Genomic DNA, 16,285 nt, shown 5'->3' with positions numbered 1-16,285 from the left:
ACTAAATGCATCTATGCTTGCATGCAGGAGCTTTTTGGCATTGTACGTCATTTTTTCAACTTTCATAGTGTTTCAGTATAAAATTGAATATTTCTCAATGTTGTAGATCACAAGGGAAGGAAAAATTGAACCACAAGCACTAAAAGACATGGCGAAGCTCATGTATTCTACAGATCCAGTCCTCCAGAAAGCTCTTACGGAGATTGCGGACGAATGTAGTTATGTTAATGATGAAGATGTATGTGAATTGGCCTTCAAAACTACTACTTGTGCAATGGCAAAAGCCATGGAAAAGGGGGTCGATTATAAAAAAATGTTTTAGTAAAAGTGTAATCAATATTCTTTTTAGCTTGGAATTTAAGTCGCGATTTAATTATGTATTTTAATCAACACTATGAAATAAAGATTAAAAAATATAAAATTGTTTTTTGCAAGTTTTCTTAAGCAGCAGTAGCTTTTATTGGATCAAAATGGGCTGTAAAAGAATTTCAAATCAAATCTTAATCTTCTAATTGAACTTTTTCATAAAAATCAATTAAATATCCAACAATTGATTAGTTCTTAGAAAAGAAAAATCTATGAGAAGCATGAGAGGATTTCTTATATTCTTTTTTCTTACCATTCCTAAGAAATTGCGGAAATTGCAGATAAGGTACAAATCAATAATTGTTTTTAAGTTTATTAAATTTATTTCAATTTAAGAACCAACAAATCATATTTTTCATTTACTTGAAAACTTTTTTATAATCAATATTCCTTCTCTTGGCCGCTTCAATTGCACAAGAAGAGGTTTTGTAGGCTAATTCACATCGGTCATCATCCTGAACGTCCGCACATTCATCTGCAATCTCCATGAGGACGTTACGAAGGTATGGGTCCAACTCGAACATCAGCTTAGCCATGTTTTTAATACCTTGAGTTTTAAGTCTTCCTTCCTTTGTTATCTAAAAATCAAATCTTTATTTATTTTTATAAAATTCTTTGTAGCACTGAAGGCTAATCCTACAATTCCAAAAAGCTCCTGCATGCATGCGTAGAGACATTTAGTGGTCCTAGTATCGGGAAGATCTTTTGACATGAAATGCATCACATCCTCATCCTTTGCTCCGGTCTTATTCTTACACTTCATTGCCAATTTAAGCATGTTCTTTGTATTTTCTTCAGACATTGCTTCAGTAAACCATGGGATAGTTATGCAAATCACAAAGAACATCACACCATAAATTACATTGAGCTTCATGATTTTTCTTACCAGGAAAAACTTTAGAAAATATTCCTTAACGTTGAGTTTTAAAATCACGCGCACGTTGCACAACTGAGAGGCTTTCATAGATGATTTCCTGACTTTATAGTCTCGCATGCTTTTCAATTGTCACGCTTGATATGCACTACAGAAGTAAAAATTATTTTTCATTAATTGCAAATTGTGAATGTGATTTCAAAATGAAGGATTCAATGCTGGGCTCAACATTAATCAACACTTGTGAATTTAATAATTATGAAGAAAAAATACTTTTAATTTAATCGAGACCTTGTTAAACTATAGGGAATGGTGCTGCTGAAATAATCGTAAGCTTCATAATTAAACTTTTCTTTTAAAGAAAAATTTATTGCTTGCATTAATACCTACATTATGTATATATTTTAACCGAAAAGACAATGACACAAGAATAAAATTAACTAACTTAAAATTAAAAATATTACTTCCAATTTACGTCTTTTATGGGAAAAAGAAATCCTCGTGATTGGAATGGAGACACTTAAGGAGAGAATAGGCGGCTTCACAGGGATCCTTTATGCCATCTGTGGCTCCCTTGCAGGCTACCATTGCCTTAATAGTGGCTTCTTTCATGTCATCCGGAAGTAGGATCTCTGCTTGCTTCTTCGTAGCTTCAAATTGGAATTTCCCACGTTTCATTGACTGCATGTTCTCAAGGATGCAGTTCACGTAACATTTGGAGTTTTTATCGTCGGGAAATTGAGCCTTGCCGAAGCCATTGGCTTGTTCGTCGGACATTTTGAATTTTGGCTGACAAATTGAACGTACAAGTTCACCAGCTTTCTGCATTTGCTCATAAGTTACTCCCTAAATTTAATTAAGAATTCATGATTAGAATTTCGAATTAGTGGAAATTTCTTTTAAAAAGAATTTTCTTCATTAAGCTAACCGCATTGGCGATTTTTAGTCCAATAAGAAGCACCACAAGGGATGCTAATTTATAAGTTCCTCGCATTTTTATCACTTTTACTTATCACTGGTATTCCACTAGATGAGGTTGTGCACAAAACACTACAAAAATCTTCATTTACGAAAACGTTTTTATAGGTACTCTTGGGCAGAAAAAATTTTGCATTCAATGATTTGCATTTTCCAAAATTAGCTGATTAAATATTCAATTATAGATTGAAAATATTAGATGCTGCAATAATGTAGAAAGGTGCTGTCTCATGTCTTCGTCTGATATTGCATATTGCATACAATCAATAAGGCAGAAGAAGTATTTTTTAAATAAATTTGGAAACTTAAATATCGGGGTTTTGTATCTAATAAAGAAGTTTATTCATTTTTAAGCTATTTTTAAGCTAAGTCCTACTTTATGAAAATGTATTTTTCTTTGGGCATTAATAAATGAAATCTAATTTAATCTAAAATCTATAAATTAGACGAAAACATATAGTTGATCAAAAAGATTATCGTAGGGAATATTAAATTATTAGTTGGTATACCACAATCGTGGCATACCAAGTATTTTAAAGAAGGATCAAAAAGATTAAAAAATTCCTACTATTTTACATTTTTGGGTAAACAATCAGCCTAATGCAAAGTCACTTGATGCATGAATCAATTTGTCGATAAACGGAACTATTTTTGTTGAACTTGAAATTTTTTTTTTCAAATCACTTTATTTAATTTGCATAGGAACTCTTCTTTTTTCTTGCTAAATCATTGTTTTCAATAAATTCCTATTTCCTGCTTAATATCTAGGAGGAAGTTGAGTCTTGTGTGGGAAGTTCAAGTTCAGTCGATTTCATTTGCGTGAGAAAAAAATCTTAAAAAAAAATGTTTTTATTAAAAGTTCTTTTATTTACTATTTTTTTCAAATTGCATTACGAAAAAGAATCTACAGAAATTCTACTACATAAACAAATATTACAAATTCTTTGCAAACCTAAGGGAAAACAAAGAGTTTGGTATTCTTGTGGAGGCAAAGAAGGAGAGAAAATCCAGCCTCGCAGTGATCCTTTATGCCATCTGTGCAGGATTTACAAGCTTCGAAAGCTTTGATATTTGCATCTCTAAGCTCACCCTCAAGAAGAAGCTCAACTTGTTTCTTGGTGGCTTCAAATTGGAACTTTCCACGCTTCATTGACTGCATATTCTCAAAGACGCAGTTCACGTAACATTTGGAATTCTTGTCATCGGGGAAGATTCCTTTAGCATAGCCATCAGCTTGATCATCGGGAATGTTGAATTTTGGCTGACAAATTGATCGTACCAACATCCCGGCTTTCTTCATCTCTTCAACTGAAACTCCCTAATTAAAGAATCTTTGATTAGAACTTTTATTTTCTTCTTTAAAATTCATTGTCTCAAGTATTCTTTACCGCATTTGCATATTGAACGCCACAAATTATCACAAAAATAGCCACAAGTTTCGAAGTATTCCTCATCTTTTTTTTTCACAAAATGATCCACTGAGAATAATTTTCAATACGAGACTGTTGATGTTCTCTAAAGTTGAATGTCTTTTATACCCAAAAATTCTGTTCATCTACTAAAATTAAGTGTCCAAAATACATAATTATAGTTTCTTCTGGACAAAAACAAAACTAAATATCAATTTGCGGTTGAGGCGGTTAAGGAAAGTCAAAAGAAACACTTTTTTATCTTGAAGTTCTTCTGGGGATTTTTGGGTACTGGAAGCATGTTAAATTTATTTTCGGTATTGTCACTTTATTTAATTTATATGTCTGTGCCTCAATTTTTTTTTATTATTTCGCTAAATTTGCTACTTCCTGCATTAATACCTACATAAAGTATATTTTTAACCGGAAAGACAATGACACAAGAATAAAATTAACTGACTTAAAATTAAAATTATAACTTCCAATTTACGTCCTTTATGGGAAAAAGAAATCCTCGTGATTGGAATGGAGACACTTAAGGAGAGAATACGCTGCTTCACAGGGATCTTTAATGCCATCTGTGGCTCCTTTGCAGGCTACCATAGCCTTAATACTGGCCTCTCTCATGTCATCCGGAAGTAGGATCTCTGCTTGCTTCTTCGTAGCTTCAAATTGGAATTTCCCTCGCTTCATTGACTGTATGTTCTCAAAGATGCAGTTCACGTAACATTTGGAGTTTTTATCGTCGGGAAATTGTGCCTTGCCGAAGCCATTGGCTTGTTCGTCGGATATTTTGAATTTTGGTTGACAAATTGAACGCACGAGTTCACCAGCTTTCTGCATTTGCTCGAAAGTTACTCCCTAAATTTAATTTAGAATTAATTCATTAGATCTTCGAATTAGTGGAAATTTCTTTTAAAAAGAATTTTCTTCATTAAGCTAACCGCATTGGCGATTTTTAGTCCAATAAGGAGCACCACAAGGGATGCTAGTTTGTAGATTCCTCCCATTTTCTATCACTGTTTCTTATCACTGGTATTCCACTAGATGAGGTACTGCACAAATCACTACAAAAATCTTCATTTAGGAAGACGTTTTTATAGCTACTCTTCGAGAAAAAATATTTTACATTCTATGAATTGCATTTTCCAAAATTATATTATTTACTATAATATTCAATATTATAGATTCAATATTAGATGCTGCAACAATGTAGAAAAGTAATTGGTGCTGTCTCATGTTTTCGTCTGATATTGCACACAATCAATAGGGCGGAAGAGGTATTTTTTAAATAAATTTGGAAACTTAAATATCGGAGTTTTTTTTATCTAATAAAGAAGTTTATTAATTTTTAAGCTTTTTATAAATTAGACGAAAACATATAGTTGATCAAAAAGATTATCGTAGAGAATTTTTTTTATTATTTCACTAAATCTGCTACTTTCTCTGTAGTTTGGAGTTTAAAAGTCATTCTAATGAATTGAGATTTCTTTGTTTTTTTGGGGAAATTCATTCATAAATATACGGAAGGGGTAAAATATTTTTTTTATAGAAAATTCTTATTAAATCCTTTTAGAAAAGTTTTTGATTATTTTTTGAAAGGAGAAAATTTCCATCCTTCTTTAATAAATGAAAAAGACTTTCTTTTGCATATTTTAGTGTAAAAAAATGAATTTTATTTTATTTAAATCTCTTGTACTCTCTCGTTTCTTATTGAATCGAATTTTAGGACGTTTTCTTCAAAACAAAAATTTTATAAAAAATTTAAAGCTTTATGAATGAATTTCTCTAAATAGTACGCAATAGGAAAACTAGATAAAACTGGTTATAATTTTTTTCCTAAACGAAAATTATAAAGGAAATAGCAATTTAAACGAATATACAAAAACTAAGAAACGGATATGCAAATTAAATAAAGTGACGTTACTGAAAAATTCCTTTGAACGCCATAAGATCTTAGAGAATGCTGAAAACCTCATCAAGAACCTTAGCTTCAGGGAAATTAGTTTTTTTCTTCCACGTTCACAACAAACAATTTGATATTTTGATTATTTTTTACTTGAAATTTAATTATATGTTTTTGAGGAAGAATTTTTTGGTATAAAAGAGATTCAATTCGGAAGAATTTCAACAGTCTTAATCTTTCTGAATTTTGTGAAGGAATAAAAGTGCAAAGAAAATGAGGAATACATCGAAACTTGTGCCTCTTTTTGTGATAATTTGTGGCGTTCAATTCGCAAATGCGGTAAAGATAACTTAAGAAAATAAATCTTAAAGGACAAAAGTTCTAATCAAAGATTTTTAAATTAGGGAGTTTCATTGGAGGAGATGAAGAAAGCCGGGATGTTGGTACGATCAATTTGTCAACCAAAATTCAACATTCCCGATGACCAAGCTGATGGCTATGCTAAAGGAATCTTTCCCGACAACAAGGACTCCAAATGCTACGTTAATTGTGTCTTTGAGAATATGCAGTCAATGAAGCGTGGAAAATTCCAATATGAAGCAATGAAGAAGCAAGCTGAACTCCTTCTTCCGCCTGAAATTAAGGACTCCAACATCAAAGCAATGGAAGTTTGTAAATCCTGTACAGATGGCATTAAGGATCACTGCGAGGCCGGATTTGCTCTTCTTCTGTGCATGCACAAGAATACTGAACTCTTTGTTTTCCCTTAAAAAATCATTCTATAAAATATATTTTTTCAGTTTTGTTGTTTTAGAACTTCTTACAGTTTTTAATGCTCTCTACCCTTAAGATTTAAAAAAAAAGAAAATTTAAATTTGGGCTGGGGCACACAAACACTATAGATCTAAAATCTTTTATTACAATCTGACTAATTTATTTCTGTAAAAAATTTGAGTAAATATGAATATCGAGGGCTGCATTGTAAAACCGGCTAAGTCGGTTCGGAGCTCATATACCGACTTAGCCGGTTTTACAATGCAGCCCTCGATATACTATCTACAAAAAAGGACTTAATACGTTCCTTTGGTTTTGTGGAAATATCTTTGATCATAACTTTCAAATGAAGTCTTTTTCTACTTACCCTGCTCTTTAAATTCATACCACAGTTAATCAAGCAAATTAAAACGAAATTTCTTCTTGACATATAAATATTTCTTTCAATGGATAGGGTGGGATACTAAGGAAAGATAAAGGATGGATTATTTTTGTGATTACATTTTAGTACAGCGTATGATGCTTCACAATTATCCTTTATTCCCTTAGCGGAATTTCTGCATGCTTCCAGGGCTGCCTTGTAGTCAGCCTTCATATCATCCGGAACTAGAAGTTCAATTTGCTTCAAAGAAGAATCATAGTTGAGTTTTCCTCTCTTCATTGTTTGCGCCGTTTCCAGTATACAGTTCACGTAGCATTTCACACTCTTCTCTTCCGGGAAAATTCCTTTTCCAATTAGATCTGCTTGTTCGTCAGGAACTTTGAATTTAGGCTGGCACGTTCTCCTTACTAATTTTCCATTTTGTTCAAATTGTTCATGAGTTACTTTCTGCAAAGAAAATGCGCATGCAGCGAAGGGTTAACGTTAGAAAAATACGAATATGTGTGCGCCTCAAAGTATGGGGAACTTGCCGCTAAGATAGGTGATCCGGGTAGAGAGAGGAAAATCACTACAAGAAAGATCACTTTCTCCGATAACCTGCCTATTTGCATTGCGCGATATTTGGTGGAAGAATTTCTTCTACCAGAAATTAATTTCTTCACTATCACCTTTTTTTCCTTAAAAAAAAACTATTTTGTGCAAAAGAAAAGCTGCTAACTGAGAAATATCATCGCGTTGTTAACAATTTTATATGAGGTGATCGTGTCACTTCCTCAAAGATGAATCGATGGGGAGAGCGCCAATTAAAAGATCTCTAATTGCGGCTAGCAAGGCATTAATTACGATTGACAAGCCCATATGACGGAGGGGTCTGACTTGTTTTCAATTTTTCCACTTGGTCGTGATAATTAAAATGATGACAAGTGCGGTGGTGGCGGTGAAAAAAAAAAGCTTCCCGAACAGCCAATGTTGCGCATTATGGTGTTGATGGGGTGTTGATATCAAGAAGGGGTGCAATAGGGTGGATTTATTTGCAGTAAATGCTCCATTTGAGAGGACTCTCCTGACCACAATTGTCTCTTTTATATGTCCCACAACCCCTCTTGTATATAGCACGCAGAAGGGTTCCAACTGTGAGCTTTCGCTTCCGGCTCTCCTGTGTACCCTCAACTGAGTTGCAAAGGTTTTAATTTCTCTAGATTAGACATAACTTCTATCTCATTAATTAAATTCAATCTTCTTGACAAATTGCGCCGTGACATTTCTGTGAGAGACATTGAGAAATTATTCTGAATTTATTATATTGGCAAGAAAAGAAGCACTGAGCTCGTTTTTTTTTGCTCATACTCTCACGTTCGGCGTTGTATTAAAAAAATTGCAAGTAATTTTGCGACGATGTTGCGGTTTCTTCCTCGGTTGATGCTCTTTGCATACATTGTGCTCACCTAAAGAGAAATATTTATTTAATTTTTTTTATTTACCTCCGAATTTGAGGGGGTATTCCATGAAATAAATATGAAAATACATAGCTGATATTTTTATACATAACTCAGTTATTTCTGGGGAAGAAATGAATGTTTAAACTTGATTGAGAGATAAAATAAAATTATTATTTTATAATTTTCTAGCGATCCACAATTTTAGATTTATAGCTTTCTATATAGCTTAGAAAATCTATGAAAATATTTTTATGATTTTCTAGTTATTTTAATTGCCTAGATTTTTCAATTTTTCATTTCTAGCTCTTGTTGATCAAGATTTTTTAAAATCCTAATTAATTTTCAAGTAAAATTCCAAGCTAAAATCCATTTATCGAACATTTTAACCAACTCTGTGAAGGTATTCATTCAACCCCCGTCATATGGGGGTGTTTGCTCGTCTGATGCGCGTGGGTGAGCTTGTCAGACACACAGTGAAATATTTGACGTGGACTGAAAACTTTCCACCCCCTCGTGGGGGATAAAATAGCGACAAATGTCCAAATTGAAATTTATCGTTGCCGAATGTGGCTGAGAGAGAGTGGGTGCAATATTGGGGTTGATTCCTCCACATCTTTCCCATAGAGGAAAAGCCTCTAAGCTGCCTTTGAGCTCTTTGGGGCAAATTTGAGAGATTTTTCACACATTCAGTGACCTTCAGTGCACGGGTTCAAGCACCGATTTGTCATAAATGGGACGCCTGTGACCCGTTCGCGATCGCGGAAAAAGATGCGCGCACGAGAAGACCCAAAACATCAAACCAGTATAATCTCTTGGGCCAACGAAGAATCCACCGCGAAGACTTATTGGGCAAGCATATAGTTGGGTTCAGCTGGAGGCTCACCGTATTGTGCCTCATTCACCAGAGGCCTGGCATCATCAATGGCTGGGAATTCGTTCCGGGGCAGAGAGCATGGCACATCAGACGCGAACATTGCTATATGAATGCTGCCGCGATGTTGAATACGGGCACAAAGAGGACGGCCTGTTGCTGCCAACTCATTCTCTCGCGCGCGCTTAGTGTCTTTTTCGTGTGAGGAGATGGAGGAGAATTAAATACAAAAACATGATTCAGTTTTCGAATGAAAGCAAAAAACTTTCAGTTCACTCGGTGTTGACCAAAACGACGGACTCAGGAGGGTGTTTGTGCCCCCAAAAGAGTGGATTTTGATGGATTTGCCGTGAAAAATTCAGTGTTTGAGGTGTGTCAGAGTGCAAGTGATGTGTACAGGTGCAGAGTGAAGGTGGTTTAACCTTTTTCAAGCCAACTCATCTCTCATGCGCACGAAAAGTTCTTTTTTCTTGCAATTTTTTTTTTAGCCAAAGTGCATGGAAAGAGCCAATAACATGAATGAAAAACTCTCAGTTTGATTTTCGCAAAAATAACTCTTTTTCACGCAGTGTTGGGCAATGAAAAAGAAATCTAGCCAGAAAGCCAGATCAACTCTCACTTTGGCGGACAATGGAAATTTATTGGCTTTTCTGCCTCGTGGTGGGCACGCCATCAATTGGCGGAATCGCGATCTCAATAATTAAATTGAAAAAATAAAACATTCATGCGCTGGAATTTCCCCAATTCTGGAAAATATTTGCCACGCATGAGTCACGGGCTCTTTCACACGCGCGCGGTGTTTTCTCGTGAATCTGCCACAGGATGTGTATTGTCATCCAAAATCATCCACATTTTGCTGCTTTTTAATTTTTAAATTCAAACAAATTGTTTTTAAATTCCATGACCCTCGAATGTGACCACGATGGGACAACGATAGGGCCCAATTAACCGCATCAGCAATGCAACCCAAGTGCAACCAATTCCAACCAATCGTCCAGCATAAATTTATGCTTCCATGAATTTTTTTTAAAGAGAACCCTGGCCCTGAGAAGGGGACCCTCGACTAAAGATGATTCATTCACAGCACATCTTGCGCCCCTCATGGCATCTTTCGTTCTTCCCATATGAGAGGGAGTTTAATTGTGCGTAATTCAAATGATATTCTCTCTCAACATTATATTTTTATCTCCCGTCGTTTATTATATTTTCCCAAGAACTCACCAAGAACACAGGAAGAACTATGCAGATTGCAAAAGATCTTCAACTTCCCGCTAGTTTTTTTTTCTCTCTGCAAAAAAGACATTTTGCGAATTTTTCAGAGTTTTTAAATTAAAGTTGAAATGGAGCACTAAATTCATTTTCTTTTAATTAATTGCACTGTGAGCAAATTCGTGGATTTTTTTCAATGAATTTCAAGTGAAGAAATTGCAAGCTTCGGAGATTATCTGTGGCAGGGGTTGAGAAACTGCAAAGTACGTGCTGTTTAAATGGTTTTGTTGATTAATTCACAAATGCATTTTCTCAGCAACATTTATGTTAGGTTTTTTAATGTGAAGAAATTCTTGTGACTGATTTAAAATTGTGTTAATTTGACGGAGAAAAAATAACGTTAGGTGTATAAAAAGTAGGAAAAATTAATTGAAAACAAAAGTTTAGAATTATAGTTTTAAACCAGAATTCTTAAATTCTTTTGGATTGTTAGGAGGCTGAAAATACTTTTTTTTTGAAAATTCATAATTACGAGCCTTTGAAAATTCTTTAACGTTTTGTGTTTGTTTTCTAAATGACGTTTCTCTTCGAACTTTTGAGAATTTTTCTAACTCTTACGTTCTTTTACTAACGTTTAATGATTTTTTGACGTTGTTTTTGTAGGCCTGATTGTTCTTTTCTTGCATTTTACACTTTCAAACATTTGACTTTTTTATGTTCTTTGATGATAAACTAACGTTAGAATATTCTTCTTTGAGTTTAACATTTTTCAGTGGTTTAGCGTTTCTTTTATAGCGTTAGAGGAGTTTTCTTTTAAAGGATTTGACGTAGTTCTTCACTTTTGATTTTTTTTAATGCTTGAAGTTACCTTTTTAACGTTTGTAGCGTTTGACGTTTCTTTTCTATCGTTTAACGTTTTCAACTTTTGACAATTATTTAAATTAAATTTACGTTAAAATTATTTTTTTTTTAAATTCGCTTTACAGGTTGTCCACCCCTGATAAAGTGTAGAGTTTCTCTATAATGTGGAGATTGATCTGGGTTTCTTGCAAATAAGCAACACCCTGTGAGAAAATTTTGAAGTAGTATCGAGAGAGAACGACACAAATTTCCATTTCTCATATTTTATTTATCTTTTCTTTTTCGACTTTGTCTTCATATTATTTTTTTTTCTTATTTCTCACTCTTTGTGTATTTTTTCTTCTTTTGCGCAAAGAGAGTTCATTGTAGCTTTGCCACACCAAATTGCTATCTTCCACATTCACCATGCTGTTTGTTTTGGATTTTTATCTGTTGGCCAGACTCGCATGTACCTTTCACTATGTCATGAGTAGAGCTACACGAAAAGAGATACCTACCTATAGATATAGCAAGAGGGGTATATTGAGTTTGGTTTTATCACTGCGACATGGTGGTGTGGCGGGAGGCAAGACAATCACCTAATTCCCCAATCACAACACAAAAGCACATTTAGCTTATCGAAATGAGAATATTTAGAGTTGAACTCATAAATTTCTTTCTCAGTGATATGAAGTGCGTCGAACAAGAATGTTTGACACCATTTTAGTGCTCTAAAATGATCATTAGTTAGTCACCCCAACAGTGGCCTCTCGCACTAATCAACAATTCATATTATGTATAATATATTTCTTCATTTTTCTTCTTCTTCTTCTAATATAATTAAAGTGAAGTGACAAAGTGATTGTGTCGTGCATGGAATGCAGCTTCTTGTATGAGAGGAGAGCACACATCGATATAGACTCTCCACACCAAATGCACTCTCGCCCAACTTATCGCTGAATGTGTCTCGCCAGCCATCCAAGTGAAGCCCACACTATCGTACAATGACGACGGATGATGTTGTAATAAGGTGACTATGCGATAGTTTTTCCGTTTTTCCCTCATACCCCTTCGCTCCCTTCCTCTAGGAGCAATCACATCGCTACACTCTCGCTCCAAATGAAAACGTTCTCACTATAAATTATAATGTATTTGCCATATATAGAAAATTCTTACACATAAAAAAATTGCAATGATCCTGAACAAAGTTCTCAAGCAGCAGGAGAATTTCATGCAATTTAGCAAGACCGTTGGGTGTGTTGTCCTGCACGAGGATTACCTCCTTATTTGCTCTCTGTAAGCCAATTTATGTGCATGGTCGTCGTCTGTGATGCTACGTTTCCGTCGTTTGCCGGAAATCACACCGAGTTGCAGGAGAACAGGATTGGCCACTAGTGCCGCCGCCACCCCCAAAAGTGCCGCCCCGGCCAGGGGGAGGAAGAGGGACTTTTATGGGGAAGAGACAAGAAAAAGAGGCATACAGGCAATATTCTTTTCATTACTCCGAAATTCCTTCCAAAAAAAATATATAGCACATGGAAGGGTCATAAAATTCAAAGAGATTCTTTGTGCTACAATAGAGAGATTTTATCCTAAGAGAGTTGAGAATTTTTATAAATCAAGATTAAGATTTTATGCATTTTTGATGGTTTTAATTTTAAGAAAATTAGTGGATTTGTTTGAGGGATATTTTTATTTTCTTTTTATGGATTTATTTTATTTAATTTTCCAATAATTAAGCTATCAAATAGCGATTAAATTGTTCTATTAAATATTTAAAATCGGCTAAAAATCTGATTTTTATAATTTTTATTATTTAATTTATAAGGAGTTGTTTTTTTTTTAAATTTTTGCCAATCAATTGCGAGAAAAAATTAAAAAAATATCGATAAAAGAATTTTTTAAAGGGTTAAAGTTTATTATTTGATGAAGAAAAATGCTTGGAAAAATGTCTTTAGGATTTTTTAAAAACAAAAGTCGGTTAGAAAAATATTTTCTTAGATTTCAAAGAAATTAATAAAATCATTGAAAAAAATCCTTTCCGCAAATTATTCGTAAAAATAATCAATATTTATCAAAAATTGATAAAATTAATTCATTTCTGGCTCTTTTATCTAATTCTTTTCATACAACTCTGTGTAAGATTATATTACCTTAGCGCTGTACTGATGGGAAGGTGGTTCAGGAAAGAATCCATATCCTGTGTGCCCACCATAGTCAGCACCCAGACCGCCGCCGCTAAATCCTGTTCCAAAGCCCGAATAATCCATCATCTGGGGTGGCCCGTATGGACCTCTGTACGTGTCATAGGGGTTTCCTGCACCGGCGCCAAGAAAACCCCCACCAAATCCATAACCACCACCGTAGCCACCTGAAAAGGGAGCACATTAAGTCACAAAACTCCCTTCTTCCTTGACAAATTCTTTTCTAAAATTCCTCCCATTCTTCCCCATGGCGTGCAAAGTTTCCTCATTGCAATATACCACCAAATCTGGCACAGAATGAATCGATTCGCGAAGAATTCTTTCTTTGACTACTTTTCTGCTGAAGAAGCTTTTTTCGTTCCTTTCAAGTTTTCCTTCTTTTCCTCCCAAATGTTCCATGGAAGATTGTACATTTGATAGACCGACCTTTTTGAAAAAGATGTGCGCGATTTTTGTTGTCTTTGCTGTTGCGAAATACGCGCAGTTTCATCATCGCAATAAATTAGTCACAAAGTTGAGTATCATTTGGCGTAACAATTCTAATGAAAAATTCAACCTCTTTAATTTTACGTCTTAATTTCTTGTCACGCAAGCAAAATTCATCTAAAGATCTCTTCTCTTTTTTTTTCTCACGCACCTAATGAGCATTGTTGGGATGAATTATGAAAAGTATATTCGGTGCCAAAATTGTTGCTTTTGTTGGTTTTATTTCAAAGAGGAGAGGATTTGGCAATTAATGCAGAAGTTGTCAACTCAGCACGGAAAGAGTAATATTTTGGTTTATTTTATTTTAGGTTCTTATTCTTGTTTTTTTCCTCGTATTTCTTGGCTAATACTCAATATTAATCTATGCTAAGTCACAAAAGAAATTTATAAAATTTGTAACAGAAATATTTAAAGAAAATTGCTCAACTTATGAGCTTTTGGAATATGTTTGAGGGGTAAAAAAATCAAACGAGGGTTTGGAATAAGCTCAAAACAATAATTTTTCCAGCGAGATAGAGAAAATTGGGTCGGAAAATTTCTTTTAACATAACTTTTCAAATTTTCTCTATCTCGCTGAGAAATATGATTTTTTTTTAACATTTCCCAAACCTTTGATTAACTTTTTTTGCATTAAGAGTGGGGTAGAAAGCCGACACGTGTGGAAAAGAAAAGAAAATCAGATTGAGCTTTTCTGTCAACCCTTAGAAAATTTTCCATTTGACCAAGCACGATGCGGAGAAGGTATTTCATTCTCCGCCTGATTTGGAAAGAAGGGGTGGTTGGTATATTTATTGGGAAAAATTCCTTACATTCCCCAAGGGAAATTGAAAACCACACACGCAAGGATTTAGAGAAACTCACTTCCTGTGGCTGCGGCGGAGCCTCCAATGCGATCCCTTCCATAGTCTGAGGGTACAAATCGATTGGAATCAGGTGAGGAGACGAAGCTCCCACTTGCACTACTATCCACCCTGTCTGGGGTGCTGGGACGCTTCAGGAAGCGCTCTCGAGCACCATCGAGATGAGAACCTCTGAAATGCACACATACACACATACACGTGTTGAGTGGAAAAGGAGTTGGGCCACTTAACGTGGCAGTGAAGGACTAAACACCTGTAGTATTCTGGGGCGGGATTCCTCGTGGGAAGGGCATCTTTGGCATCCCTTTCGGGTTGTAGAGGATTCACCAGGGGTGCAACCAATTCAGCTCCACAGAGAAGCTTAGATGCTTCAACACTCACAAGTACCACAAAGAGATAAATTTTGGCACAACGCATTGTGTGAGGGAATTTTCACCTGAAATTCACGTTTTTTTTCTGTATTCTATTCACAAACACTTTGCGTGAAGAAAAAAATCCAATTTCACGGGCACTCGAGGAATTCCATCTGAGGGATCTCCTATAAAGTAGATAGAGAAATTTCTATTTCATCTTTACGCGCGCGCGTCTTCGGCAGGAGTAACAAAATCAATGCAATCAACTCTTTCTTTTATAACATTCAAAGTGTTGTCATTTGAAAATCCTCATGCACCGCGACAAATAGCAAAAAAAGCCCGTGTTGTTGTCTTTCTCCCAAAGAGAAGGGGCATACAAGTGGGGAAATTGTGTGTTGTACCCCATACACCGCCCCGGCATTGGGGGCTCCTTAGCCTATAGGGAATTGCATGCTGTGCGTGGTGAAACAATGAGCCCCATTCTTTGAATTCACTCATGCTGTTAGATTAAATTGCAAGACACATACACGAAAAGTCTTTTCCCTTGTCGCGAGTCCCATTAATGTGACCAAAGACCGCGTCCGTGCACATCTTTTTTTCCCTCGCAAGCGGGGGACGCATCTCCGTTTTGTAGATATAGTGAAAAATCCACCAGACATACACACACATTTCACAATGCTTCGCTAAATGGCGCAATTTTGCAGTATTAGCACATCCAAATTGTCTCTTTTTTAGATCACTAGGCAGACTCTCGTGAGATGTTTTCATGATGTCGTTTACCCTTGAACATTGACTTTTTTTTTTGCTAAAATAAAAAACTTCGTAGAGTTGTGAAGAAATTGTTAGATGAAGAAAAGGAGGATTTTTAAAATTTCTTTTTTATAGCACTTTTCTGTTTGAGATTTAAAATTTTCTTCACTTGTGAGCAGGTTAACATTCAACCTTTAAAGGTCAACAGAGGAAAATTTGTTTTAAAAATATATTTTTTCAATAGCTTTAAGCTCAAAGTTTTAACGAAAAATCTATGATTTTTTTTTCTTTTTTTACGTTTATCGTCCTTTTTGACTCCAAATTTTGGAGTCCAATATTCCACGAGCTTGTTCTTTTTTAATCCTTGAGACTTATTCTGCAGTGATTTCAAGCGAATATAAAAATATTAATTATGAGAAATTAATTTATTTTTATTAAAAAATGAACAAAATTATGGGATGAAAACTTTCTAAATGTTCTTAGAGGTTAAAGGATATTTTATTATTTTGAGAAGTCTCAAAATTATTATTAAAATATTCAAAATACAAGAATTTTTACAGAAACTTAAAAAAATGGCTACATTT

The 16,285-nt window shown here is 34.8% G+C and overlaps 5 protein-coding genes and 1 long non-coding RNA gene across 6 annotated transcripts; 1 reads left to right on the top strand and 5 right to left on the bottom strand.

The window, feature by feature from the left end:
• Positions 1-669: 669 nt before the first annotated feature.
• On the bottom strand, positions 670-1,316 carry LOC129796892 (general odorant-binding protein 19d-like). The gene is made up of 2 exons (XM_055839026.1): positions 1,007-1,316; positions 670-944 (listed from the first exon to the last, which is right to left on the bottom strand). The coding sequence occupies exons 1-2, from the start codon at positions 1,238-1,240 to the stop codon at positions 726-728; spliced, it is 453 nt and encodes a 150-aa protein (XP_055695001.1). The 5' UTR covers positions 1,241-1,316; the 3' UTR covers positions 670-725.
• Positions 1,317-1,582: 266 nt separating this feature from the next.
• LOC129796894 (general odorant-binding protein 72-like) lies at positions 1,583-2,294 on the bottom strand. The gene is made up of 2 exons (XM_055839028.1): positions 2,169-2,294; positions 1,583-2,086 (listed from the first exon to the last, which is right to left on the bottom strand). Exons 1-2 carry the CDS (start codon positions 2,232-2,234, stop codon positions 1,721-1,723), a joined length of 432 nt encoding a protein of 143 aa, XP_055695003.1. The 5' UTR covers positions 2,235-2,294; the 3' UTR covers positions 1,583-1,720.
• An 876-nt stretch (positions 2,295-3,170) lies between these two features.
• Positions 3,171-3,672, bottom strand: LOC129786968 (general odorant-binding protein 72-like). Its single transcript, XM_055822235.1, has 2 exons — positions 3,607-3,672; positions 3,171-3,536 (listed from the first exon to the last, which is right to left on the bottom strand). Exons 1-2 carry the CDS (start codon positions 3,670-3,672, stop codon positions 3,171-3,173), a joined length of 432 nt encoding a protein of 143 aa, XP_055678210.1.
• A 275-nt stretch (positions 3,673-3,947) lies between these two features.
• LOC129796895 (general odorant-binding protein 72-like) lies at positions 3,948-4,663 on the bottom strand. The gene is made up of 2 exons (XM_055839030.1): positions 4,572-4,663; positions 3,948-4,488 (listed from the first exon to the last, which is right to left on the bottom strand). The coding sequence occupies exons 1-2, from the start codon at positions 4,635-4,637 to the stop codon at positions 4,123-4,125; spliced, it is 432 nt and encodes a 143-aa protein (XP_055695005.1). The 5' UTR covers positions 4,638-4,663; the 3' UTR covers positions 3,948-4,122.
• A 1,143-nt stretch (positions 4,664-5,806) lies between these two features.
• On the top strand, positions 5,807-6,303 carry LOC129786967 (general odorant-binding protein 72-like). The gene is made up of 2 exons (XM_055822234.1): positions 5,807-5,872; positions 5,938-6,303. The coding sequence occupies exons 1-2, from the start codon at positions 5,807-5,809 to the stop codon at positions 6,301-6,303; spliced, it is 432 nt and encodes a 143-aa protein (XP_055678209.1).
• Positions 6,304-12,176: 5,873 nt separating this feature from the next.
• Positions 12,177-14,080, bottom strand: LOC129796905 (uncharacterized). Its single transcript, XR_008751284.1, has 2 exons — positions 13,202-14,080; positions 12,177-12,494 (listed from the first exon to the last, which is right to left on the bottom strand). It is a non-coding gene; the product is annotated as an uncharacterized LOC129796905 (long non-coding RNA).
• Between the last annotated feature and the right edge of the window lie 2,205 nt (positions 14,081-16,285).

Source organism: Lutzomyia longipalpis, chromosome 1 (genome assembly GCF_024334085.1).
Source record: "Lutzomyia longipalpis isolate SR_M1_2022 chromosome 1, ASM2433408v1".
In the NCBI taxonomy this organism is placed as follows: Eukaryota; Metazoa; Arthropoda; class Insecta; order Diptera; family Psychodidae; genus Lutzomyia; species Lutzomyia longipalpis.
The sequence above is the reverse complement of the archived record's forward strand: the minus strand, read 5'-3'. Positions and strand labels throughout refer to the sequence as shown.

Coding starts and splice junctions, on each gene's coding strand:
- LOC129796892 (XM_055839026.1), bottom strand. CDS start 1,240: ATGAAGCTCAATGTAATTTATGGTGTGATGTTCTTTGTGATTTGCATA. Junction 945..1,006: donor TGCAGGAGCTTTTTGGAATT/GTAGGATTAGCC, acceptor TTTGATTTTTAG/ATAACAAAGGAAGGAAGACT.
- LOC129796895 (XM_055839030.1), bottom strand. CDS start 4,637: ATGGGAGGAATCTACAAACTAGCATCCCTTGTGGTGCTCCTTATTGGA. Junction 4,489..4,571: donor GACTAAAAATCGCCAATGCG/GTTAGCTTAATG, acceptor AATTAAATTTAG/GGAGTAACTTTCGAGCAAAT.
- LOC129786968 (XM_055822235.1), bottom strand. CDS start 3,672: ATGAGGAATACTTCGAAACTTGTGGCTATTTTTGTGATAATTTGTGGC. Junction 3,537..3,606: donor GCGTTCAATATGCAAATGCG/GTAAAGAATACT, acceptor TTCTTTAATTAG/GGAGTTTCAGTTGAAGAGAT.
- LOC129796894 (XM_055839028.1), bottom strand. CDS start 2,234: ATGCGAGGAACTTATAAATTAGCATCCCTTGTGGTGCTTCTTATTGGA. Junction 2,087..2,168: donor GACTAAAAATCGCCAATGCG/GTTAGCTTAATG, acceptor AATTAAATTTAG/GGAGTAACTTATGAGCAAAT.
- LOC129786967 (XM_055822234.1), top strand. CDS start 5,807: ATGAGGAATACATCGAAACTTGTGCCTCTTTTTGTGATAATTTGTGGC. Junction 5,873..5,937: donor GCGTTCAATTCGCAAATGCG/GTAAAGATAACT, acceptor TTTTTAAATTAG/GGAGTTTCATTGGAGGAGAT.